This window comes from Notolepis coatsorum, assembly GCF_963971535.1.
Source record: "Notolepis coatsorum genome assembly, chromosome: 13".
Classification (NCBI taxonomy): domain Eukaryota; kingdom Metazoa; phylum Chordata; class Actinopteri; order Aulopiformes; family Paralepididae; genus Notolepis; species Notolepis coatsorum.
Window position 1 is genome coordinate 65,826,595 of NC_140177.1, and position 11,732 is coordinate 65,838,326.

General features: G+C 44.5%; 1 protein-coding gene across 1 annotated transcript in view; it reads left to right on the forward strand.

Annotated features, from left to right (window-relative positions):
• sh3tc1 (SH3 domain and tetratricopeptide repeats 1) overlaps positions 1-11,732 on the forward strand; it is a 104,498-nt gene that overhangs the window by 81,939 nt on the left and 10,827 nt on the right. The window contains exons 15-18 of the mRNA XM_084328076.1: positions 4,352-4,532; positions 4,680-4,830; positions 9,480-9,602; positions 11,467-11,617. Of these exons, the coding sequence (XP_084184202.1) occupies positions 4,352-4,532; positions 4,680-4,830; positions 9,480-9,602; positions 11,467-11,617 (606 nt within the window). The remainder of the gene's footprint in view (positions 1-4,351; positions 4,533-4,679; positions 4,831-9,479; positions 9,603-11,466; positions 11,618-11,732) is intronic.

Sequence of the window (11,732 nt, forward strand, 5' to 3'; positions counted from 1 at the left end):
CCTTGATGATTCTCTTAGCCTTCCCCCTGCACCGCTTGTTGTAAATGTTCTGGAGGGTGGGAAGCCCCCCTCCAATTGTGCGTTCGGCTGAACGTGTCACTCTTTGTAGTCTGCTACGGTCTTGTGCAGTGCTATTCCCAAACCAGGAGGTGATGTTCCCAGTCAGGATGCTCTCTATTGTACATGAGTAGAAGTTCCTAAGGATCTTCTGACTGACTTGGAACTTCCTTAGGCGCCTGAGGAAGTAGAGGCGTTGTCGTGCCTTCTTCACAACACTGTCAATGTGTGTGGTCCATGTCAAGTCCTCGGATATGTGGGCTCCGAGGTACTTGAAACTGTTCACTCTCTCAACCGGTGCCCCGTCGATGCTGAGGGGGCTGTAGTCCTTGACCCCCGACCTCCTGAAGTCCACAATCATCTCTTTTGTTTTGCTGACGTTCAGGGAGAGGCTGTTCTCTTGACACCACTGTGACAGATTCTCTACCTCTTCCAGGTAGGCCCTCTCGTCGTTGGCAGAGATCAGGCCCACCACTACTGTGTCATCAGCAAATTTGATGATTGTGTTGTTGTTCCGCTGTGCCACGCAGTCATGTGTGTACAGGGAGTAGAGGAGGGGGCTCAGAACACAGCCCTGGGGGGCCCCTATGTTGAGCGTGATGGATGAGGAGGTGCAGTTGCCTGCTCTTACCACCTGGGGTCTGCCCGTCAGGAAGTCCAAGACCCACTGGCAGAGGTCATAGTTCAAGCCCAGGTCCCTGAGCTTGGCTATGAGTTTGGAGGGGACTATGGTATTGAATGCTGAGCTGTAGTCGATGAACAGCGTTCTCACATAGTTCCCCTGCCTCTTGTCCAGGTGTGATGCTGCTGTGTGCAGCACATGGGCTATGGCGTCCTCCGTGGACCTGTTGGGGCGATATGCAAATTGCAGGGGGTCCAGGTTGATGGGGAGGGAGGAACAGATGTAGCCCTTCACTAGCTTCTCAAAGCACTTCATGGCTATGGAGGTGAGGGCTACAGGGCGGTAGTCGTTGAGGCAAGCGGGCGTAGATTTTTTGGGTACAGGGATGATGGTGGACTTCTTCAGACAGGTGGGGATGGTGTGTGTTATTCACAGCCTCAAACCTCGCATAGAAGGAATTGAGATCATTTGCTAAGGAGATGTCACTGTTCAGTTTGAGGGAGGTGCCTTTGTAATCTGTCATTGTTCTGAGGCCCTGCCACATGCCTCTAGAGTCAGCCTGTTCAAACTGAAGTTCAACTTTATCCCTGTAACGCCGCTTTGCCTCTATTACTGCTCTCCTGACGTTGTATCTTGCCGTCTTGTGTTCTTCCATGTTGCCTGTCGCCAGCCCGGTGTTGTAGGCTGATGTGCGCACTTTCAGAGCCTCACGGACGGATTTATCTACCCAGGGCTTTTGATTTGGGTATATTCTAATTGTGGTAGAGGGGATTGTTTCTTCTACCAGAGTACAGACAAAGTCAAGCACCGTTTCAGTGTATTCGTTAATATTGGCTGTGTTATCACGGAATACACTCCAGTCTGTGCATTCAAGTGCAGCCTGGAGTGTCTCCTCTGACGTCACGGTCCAACGCTTAACCTCTCGCGATACTACCGGCGTTCGCTTGAGACTTTGTCTATACTTTGGCAAAAGAAAGATGGCGGCGTGATCGGACTTACCGAATGGACTAAGAGCCTGTGACTTGTACCCATTGTACCCATTCTTAAATTGCGAGTATACATGGTCTAATATGTTCTCGCCTCTGGTGGGACAGGTCACATGCTGATAGACATAATTGTTTTATTGTTTTATTGTGGATCCCCATTAGTCTACACCAAAGTGAGACTACTCTTCCTGGGGTCAACATAAGAACTTCAAACTTACTTGCTGCCAATCAAAATTCCCTGAACAGCTCATGACAGTGAGTAGCGTGACCAATGAGTGGGCGGCTGTGACAGAGCTGGTGAGCCACTCACTGGGACAGAGGGAGGGAGGGAGGAGGGTCCAGGTTGTTCATTGGATATTGCAGATAATAGGATGGCTTGCCGATAACCTGCTTTGCTGGTTCTTGATGCAGCTGTCTACTTACACTTTCGCAACTAATGCTCTGTTTTGCAAGACCGCAATGTTGTAAATTATAATACTAAAACTACAGTTGTCACTCTGCAATTGTTTTGTTTCCGTGACTTTGGTAGGGACATAGTGTCCCTGTGTAAAACTACGCCTATGAAATACATTCACTCTGGGACCCGTTGGAGGACCAAAAGGCCAAACGCTCTGTTATATACACACATTATATATTATTTCTCTATTTATGCATACTACGCTCTCCCTCTATTTCTCTCTCTCTCTCTCTCTCTCTCTCTCTCTCTCTCTCTCTCTCTCTCTCTCTCTCTCTCTCTCACACCCACTTTCATGCACTCACTGACTGACATACACACTCACTTACTCCACCCTCACTCACCTGAAACAACAGACTCTGGGCCTCTTTAAACAAAAAGAAAACCGTACACGCACGGCACCTACTGTAACGCAAATAGAAAAGCACTCTCACCTAGTCATGGTTGTGATTTGATGGTGTCGAGGGGATGTCATATCTTTCCCTCACCAGAGTAAACACCAAGAAATATGCAATGGAAAAACAATGCATTGTACTGTAGTACTGCGGTTTATTTAGGATATGATTTGCCGATAGTGTAGCTGTGCAGTATATATACTCTCTGATAGGATCCATGTGAAATTGATCTCAAACCCAGAATCGCAACCCGCTGTGTTAAAGGAACATGCCAACATTGTGGGGAATGATCTTCGCAGAAGGCCCCATTTTAATTTTAAGTAACTTTAAGCTTGTATTGGGTCGTGAAAATCTTGTTTTCAGAAAACAGTGAAGGGAACTTAAATCTGTGGGCGGGGCGATTTGACCTATCTCAAACCCAGCCCTGTTTTCTTGATCCTCGAATCACAACTGCCACTTCCCTGCAACTGTTGTGATCGGAGGATCGAGAAAAGAGGGCAGGGCCTGAGATCAGGGTTTGAGGTCAATTGCAATGTTCCCAAACCAACTAAAAACAATTCAAGAAAGAAATTACCATTCGATCCCAGTTTAATGTGTATTTCAGCCAGGTACAAAACGTATAGGTGACAGTGGCTCAGGAGGTAGAGCGATCGTCTGGTAATCAGAAGGTTCCTGGTTAAATTCCGGCTCCTCCCGGCATCGTGTCGCAGTGTCCTGACCGTGCATGGTCACCTCACCACCGCTGTGACTGGATGGGTGAATGTGAGGCATCAGTTGTAAAACAGAGGCCATGGCTAAAAAAGCCCACACTAAAATCTGCCAGAAAACGAAATTCCTAGCTAGACAAGGGAAACTACTGGACCAGGCAACACTTAAAATGCTAGCGGGCGCATTAGTACAGAGTCACTTTGACTATGCTGCCACCTCCTGGTTCAGTGGCGCTCCACAGGTCCTGAAAAATAAACTTCAGACAGCTCAAAACAAATTAATTAGAGTAGTCCTTAAACTACCTCCACGCACTCACCTAGGGCCAACTTTCTTTAGGCAACTAAACTGGCTTCCGGTCAATAAAAGGGTAATTCACATCAAATTAGGTCTCACACACAAGATAGTTCAAAATACAGGTCCGAAATATCTATCTAATTATTTTAATCGATTCCGTGACAATCATTCATACTCCACTAGAAGGAGCAGTACGGATTTTATTCTGCCAAGATTTAACTCCCTAATGGGCACAAATACATTTTTATATTCTGCAGCACTGGAGTGGAACAAGCTTCCAGTGGCCCTGAAAAACATCGAAGAGGGGGGAAGTTTTAGACGTGCCACAAAGAAATGGCTAGCCAGTGAAGTATAGAATAGCCATAGGAAGAAGAGGGTAGGAAGTGCTTTTTTTGTATGGGGTTGCTATTATGTTTTATTCTGTTTTTTATTGTGATGATCTTTGTTTTATAATGATGCTCTATGTTTTATTATGATGCTCTATGTTTTATTAGGATGCTCTATGTTTTTATTATGATGCTCTGTTTTTGTATGTTTTATTATGATGCTCTATGTTTTATGATGTCTGTCCATGTCCAAAATCAGGGACCATGATGGAAATAAGTGCTTGCACTTTCTCATGTTTTTATCCCTTGGATGCTGTCTTTTACTCCACAATAAAAATCAATCAATCAATCACTTTGGATAAAAGCTGTAAATATAAATGCAGTCCATTTAGCATTTACCATAAATGCATAATGTCCCCCAAAAATGGAAATACTCAAAACTGTACTTAAAGGAACACAGTATTTAAGTTATTTCCCACCCCTGCTTTCCTTTGCCTCCCACCCTGTAGGCCAGCTGAGCGCCACGCGGCGGCTGTGCCACCTGTACGGGGCGGTGAGCCCGGACCAGAGCCGCTGCATCACCTACAACCAGCACCAGCTGGCCCTTCTGAGAGGCAGCGGAGAGAGGAGACAGGAAGGAGACGTGCTGGAGACCATCAGTCAGCTGTACCTGGGCCTGGGCACAGAGAGGTGTGTATGTGTGTGTGTGCGTGCGTGCGTGCGTGCGTTGGGGGGGGGTTGTGTGTTCATCTTCTATGGTGTCCAATGCGCACACAACTTTCTAAAAGCAAGTTGTTGCTGATTTGCATGTTGTTGTTCTTTCTGGTGTGTTATCAGAGCGTACCGGTCTGCGCTGGACTGCACCAAGAGCAGTCTGGGTATTTTCATCGACCTGGGGCGCAGACAGAAGGAGGCGTACGCCTGGCTCCAGGCAGGGAAGATCTACCACATGCTGGGCCAGACTGAACTGGTGGACCTCTATGTACAGGTCAGCAGATACTTAGTTCAATTCCCCAAACAGTCGTCCTATGTCACTATTATGTCGCTATGGAAACAGGACGTCTCGTGGAGAAGGGCTAGTTTCACAACTGAGCTCTTTGGTCGCTTTACTCGAACCCCGGTTAGTTTCCTCAGATAGTTCAGTTTAGTTTAGTTTATTTGACAATTATTCAAATACATTACATGTTACAAGTTACAACAAGTCATGCATCCTAAAATTATCAAGGATAGCACAAAGAAGTCACAGACTTATTTCCATTGCGGTCCTTGTTCTCAGCAGCACATGGTATTTACATAAACATGTATTACACATATTATCATCAGCCTACAGTATATTGCAGAAAATATAATTAAAAAGTAAAATACAACATTATTAATAAAATATGTACAAAATGTACAGATTCACTAAAACTACACTACATTAAAACAGGAAGCTTCCTGAGTTACTCTGGGACATTTTCTAGGAGCCATTTCTTAACGTTCACCTTGAAACTACACTGGTTCGATCCCTGTTTGGTGGTCAAAGGCAACTCATTCCACTCCTGTGCTCCTCTGTGAGCAAATGAGCACCGTCCCATCTCTGTTCTACACCTTGGAGGATGCAGGTTTGCTATGCTAGATCTCGTTCTGTGGCTGTGTGATTCACTAATACTAGGAAAATAGTTGCTAAAATATTTGGGGGCCCTGTTATTGATTAGTGAGGTTGGCTGGTCCGGCTGTGGGCGGCTAAGTGGCGCAGTGGGCAAGACGCTCGCCACTAACGCAGGAGATGCTGGGTTTGAGCCCAGCTCTCGGCGTTGCTTCCGGCTTGGCTGGTCGTTCATACTAATACAATTGGCAGTATTAGGGGGTGGGAAAGCCGGTGGGTGGGGATCGGACGTTGTGGACAGCGACTCCTACAGGTCGGTTGGTGCGCCTGTACAGCAGACTCAGGAAGAAAGGGGGGCAGCATGAGCCTCCCACGCGTTACTCCTCGCCACTGAGAGATCGCGCTGTGCAGGTGAAAAGATGCGACGGCTGCCTCCTCGTGTACCGGAGGGGACGCCTGAATTCTTTCCCCAATACATTTCCAGTTCCGCGTCCGCCTTCTGCGCTCTGATTGGCCTCTGACGTTTCTGGTCATGTGACATGTGCGCCCAATCATGTGACGGCAAGTTCTTTCGCCGGTTAAGCTTAGGCACTCTTTCGAAGTTGGTTAAGGTTAGAGTTTGTCTTTGAGCAGGGCGATAGAACACCAGCCCTGATTCCAAACTCTAACCTTAACCAACTTCGAAAGACAAACTAAGCTTAACCAGTGATAAACTAGGCGTTAGGTAGTTTGCAGGCTGTTAGACCCGGAAATGGGCAAAGACACAGCTCGTCACATGATTGGGCGCACATGTCACATGACCAGAAACGTCAGTGGCCAATCAGATCGCACCAGAAACGTACGTGGCCAATCAGATCGCCGAACGCGCACGCGGAACTGGAAATGTATTGGGGAAAGAATAGACGCGGAGGGGACATGTGATGCAAGGCTTCGTCCACATTGCAGCCGACCAGTGGGAGGCATGGTCTAACAGCGTTCGAGACAGGGGAGGGTAGAATTGGATAATACGCAATTGGGATGGGAGAAAAATAGAAAATGAAGAGAAAAAGTTGATAAAAAAATAAAACTGGTCCGGCTGTAAACCCTGGAGCGGTTCGTTTTAGGTGTGAAAGCAAACCGGACCATAAGCAAGAAAATTGTGCATTTAATTAAGCGGATTGGGCCATTTTTGTTGACATTTCTTGTATATTTTCTAAATGTGTGATTTCTTATCATCATAATGTTATTATTTTTGCAGCTGGTTATTGTTCAAAATAGCCAAATAATGTTGTGATACGAAACGATGCATGCATAATTAATTACTGGCGGTGAATTGGAAAACGTATAATAAACACACACGTCATAATATTGTGCAAGCCAAGGTGGAGATCACGTAATTTTTTTGTCCACATGCAGCTGGTTGCGAGAGATCACGAGATTCTGTGTAACAAACCATCAGGCGCATCAGGTTATATAATCTCCCGTTTACCAAAACACTTTTTTTTATTAAGTTGTATAATGACATCAATGAAATTAGGCTTTGTATGGGGAATATGTGTTGCCAGATTAGATTAAGAAACCGTCTTATCTCCTTCATACACTACGTTTATTTATTCCTGCACAACCTGGCAACCCAGAGTGAATGTACATCTCCTCTGTGCCCGTGCGCCGTCGGCCTCCGACAAAAAGGAATGAGGACAAAACTACCGAAATGAAAAAAATATTCCTGCAAGTTTGAAGCCCCTTTCTTCAGCATAATGTTGGCAGGTATGGGATTTAAAATGTGCACTTGACATGTGCACTTGAAAGCTAACCGAACCAAAGAGTCTACTGAACTATAGTTGTGAAAGTGATCTAAAAGACAAGGATCATTATTACTGCAGCCACTCCACGTGCCATTTTGTGTCCCAGATTTAATTAAACAAAATAGGAGGGATATGGAGGGATACATCTGGGACACAAATGGCACAGGTAAAGACCCAGGTACAGTATAAATTGTTGCTTTTTGCAAACAAAATGTGTGTAGGCCTAACGTGTTAACCTGTAGGCCTATGGTTTGATTTTTCTGTTTATTCTTCCATCAAACATTGACAAATCGCCTTTTTTGTTTAGAAATCACTGCGTCCAGCAGTCAAGAAAATAGCTCCAACCGTGTATCTGCTTAAAAAAGATACTGATTCTGGTGACCCCATGACCTTTCCTCTAGCGCCACCGTCAGGCCAAACATTCATTATCCTAATTCTGAACACGATGACTCAAATAGCTTTCATTCAAATCTTTTCAGTTTGCAGTGCGCATTCATGACCACTATAGGATGAACTCTATTGATTTTGGATTATTGACCCCATGACCTTTCCTCTAGCACCACCATCAGGCCAAACATTCAATACTCAAATACTGATCCGATTTCCACCAAATATGTTTGCCTTACCATTAGATTAAGAAACCGTTTTATCTCATACACTACGTTTATTTATTCCTGCACAACCTGGCAACCCAGCAAGGAGACCTGTAGAGTTCAGAGTCATCTGGTCTCATGGTGGCGCTATTCTCTTAAAACAGAAAACATGAACGGCTTGAATTAGGGGCATGGTTACAAAAGGTGGATTGAGAATTATGCCCATTTGGGGATATACCCACTGTCGGCCACCGATCCTCTGTATGACCTGCACCTGATTACCAGAGTCGATGTGCATTGATTGATTGATTGATTGATTGAAAACTTTATTAACAGATTGCAGAATGAGTACAATACAGTACAGCTCAATACACACAATTGTTAAGGGGATGCAGACCAGAGAAAGACTTTCGTCCCCCATTTTCAATTCATCAGGACATATATGACATACATGACATACAGATATACAGTACTGCTACATCTATACATTTATGACATACCAGATTTGCAAATACAGTACTGTTTGTGATACAAAAAGAGTCCAGAAAAGAGTATATACAGTTGACGTAAAAACTGTACATTGGAGGTGGTTCGGTGGGTGGGGTGGGGGGGGGGAACACTGTACAAGCAAAACTGTACATTGGAATATTGACAACCATACTTGGTAATTTACTGTACATTGGAGGGGGTTGGGTTAGGACATTTACAGGGGCCAGTTTCGAATTGCAGTCTCCCATAGGTGTTCTTTGAGAGTGTTTTTGAAAGTGGGTAGTGATTCACATTCCTTTACAGCTTTGGGTAGGGCGTTCCACATTGATGTGGCATAATTGCAAAACGTGTTTAGTCCCTTGTTTGAGCCAAATCTGGGTTTAACATGATTTGTGGAGCTCCCTCTGGTGTTGTGATCGTGGTATTCACTGACCTTTGGGAAGTATTTTGACATGTACACGGGTACCTTAGTGGTCTAGTGTATCTTGTAGACCAGGCCCATTGCAAGTTGCTGTACTCTGTCGTCTACTCTAAGCCATCCTAGGTTGTCAAAGTGGGCAGGGGTGAGGTGGGTTCTAGGAGTAAGGTCAAGCAGTAGTCTGACCAGCATGCTCTCCTCTTTTGAATACCGACAATGTGACAATGTGTAAATAAAACAGTTTTGGAGTTGTTGGAAGGTCTATGTATTTCTTCACTTTTGACAGAGCTCAGTCCAGGTCATGTGCTAAGCTAGGCTAACAGTTTCCCCCAGAGTCCAGTTCATGTGCTAAGCTAGGCTAACAGTTTCCCCCAGGTTCCAGTTCATGTGCTAAGCTAGGCTAACAGTTTCCCCCAGAGTCCAGTTCATGTGCTAAGCTAGGCTAACAGTTTCCCCCAGAGTCCAGTTCATGTGCTGAGCTAGGCTAACCGTTTCCCCCAGAGTCCAGTTCATGTGCTGAGCTAGGCTAACAGTTTCCCCCAGAGTCCAGTTCATGTGCTGAGCTAGGCTAGTGTGTAACCAGATCTCTCTCTCTCTCTGTACTGGATGCTCCGAGATTAAATTGCATTCTATCTTCTCGTCTGATTCTGAGGAAGATAGTAATGTTGGGAGTGTTCCTTTAACCATTTGTCTTTATTTAATTATTTGTCTGATGGAGGAATGATATTGTATTATTCATGTAACTGTTTGGTCCTCATTTGTCAGGTGGCTCAGGATGTCAGTCTCAGTACAGGAGATACTACATTCATCCTGGGGCTGCTGGAGGCGGCAGGGGACGTCTTCTTTAACAGCTCCCGGGACAGAGAGAAGGCTGTCTGCTTCTACAGGGTACAAGACTCTGTCTGTCTGTCTGTCTGTCTGTCTGTCTGTCTGTCTGTCTGTCTGTCTGTCTGTCTGTCTGTCTGTCTGTCTGTCTGTCTGTCTGTCTGTCTGTCTGTCTGTCTGTCCGTCCGTCCGTGTACTGTACTGTAGTTAACTACTGAAAAATCTGTCTGTATATATATATACAAATATTATGACAGATTGTTATAATACTATACTGTTGGATTTTTGTTGAATTGATATTTTATATTCAGATTAAATCTTATTGCCTATATTTAGGTCTTTCAACTATTACCCTGCCCATACTTCTACCTCCTATGACACATGAATTGTCTCAAGGGGATCAATAAAATAATATTTTATTTTATCTACCACCCAACCACTGCAACACGAAGTTGAGCCACTAGTTGAACTCCATGTAGTTGAACTACTCTCTGACACGGCTGACATGTGCATTCTGTCTGCATCCTTGTTGTCAACCTTAGCTCTAAAATTATCGGCAAAACACAAAGATCCCTAGTAAAGTTTAGCAGTGCTCAAGTGCTCAAGAAAGAACATAAGATAATTATTGACTCCACATGTCCTTCCTGTGTGGTTTGACTTGTTGCCATCAGGAAAGCGCTTTAGACAGCCTGCCTGTAAAACAAACATAAGGAAGTTTGGTTTTGTTCCAGAGGCCATTCGACTGGTGAATGGCCACAGTGCAAGGAATGGTCAGTTCACTAATATGCACCTTTTGACCCCTTGATTTTAACCTTTTTGAAGTGCACTTTTTTTTTATACTGGTCGAATTTATTTATTAGACTTGACAGATCAGCTATATAAGGATCCTGTTCTAACAGTGTCATGTTTCTTGTGCTTTAACACGTTGGATGCCCAACCCGAGTTTTCTCGGGTTTACTAGCGATTAGCGATCTGAATTCATATTTCATCAACCGAGTCTACCGTTCAAAATCAGCCACCCCAGGCGCTCAGATGTGGAAAAAAGCGCCCCCTATCGTCTCCCAGATGGTAATTCACCCTTTTGGATTGGACTCAGTGAAAATGAATGCGAAAAAAAGACCCGGACTCCACATTTTACTTCTCACTCATGTAAGCGGGGTCGATCAGTTTCATGCTGGACCATCAGAGCAGCAGGGATTATGTGTTTTTACTGTATCAATAAAAATATTGATTTTTTCGAATGGCGATCAGGAATTGGAATAATCCAATTGGATACCATCTGATCTCAGGTAAGGAATCTATTTTACCAGTATTAGGATAATCAGAACCGTTTTCACGGAGATATAAGCTTTTTTTTTTTTTTTTGTGATATGGCTGTTTGACTCTAAGAGCGATCAGGAACTGAGAGAATCGATTTTCAGCGCGCAGCACTAGCGTGCACACGTACACATAATACTATCGATAATCTAGCGTTTATTTGAAAACTATTCATAAATAGGTCGACAAATGACAACGTTCTAGAATATTACAGTACGGGGCGATTATCATGGAAACCTCTTTTTTCTCCGTGAAAACGAGGGGTTTTCTAAATGCTATGAAACGGAAATGACCGATAAAAAAACAATCTGCTTCGACAATGTTGACTGGAAATAGGTCATTGATAATGCGACGGGCAGATTAGACACATAGCCATAATTTAAAACATAGATTAGGCGATATTAACGTTAACATTGAAGTGGATGTGGGCATTCAAGCACTAAATGTGCGCCCCCTGCTGGGCATTCAAAGTGTTAATAGTGTCATGTATGTCTCTTGTCCCTTGTTCTGTCTTGGATGTGTATACAATAAGTGCAACTGTTTGCCGAATTCATGCCATTGCCCCTTGCAGGACTAATAAAGTTTTTTTTAATTGAATCCTGTCCCCCAGGACCGCGCTCTGCCCATAGCGGTGAAGACCGGCAGTGTTGGAGCCAGACTGAGGCTGAGTAACAAGCTGGCAGAGCTGCTGCTGAGCCTCAAGCAGCACGGAGAGGCAGCAGAGTTCGCTCAGACAGCGCTGGACATCAGCATCGCTCTGGGTACGTAAAGGGGCACTTCACAGAAAAACAATGCAGATTTATTTTGTGCATAATCTCACACATATCCCAAGGCTCTAAACTGTTTTGCACACATTCGTTTAGTTTGACAGTTATT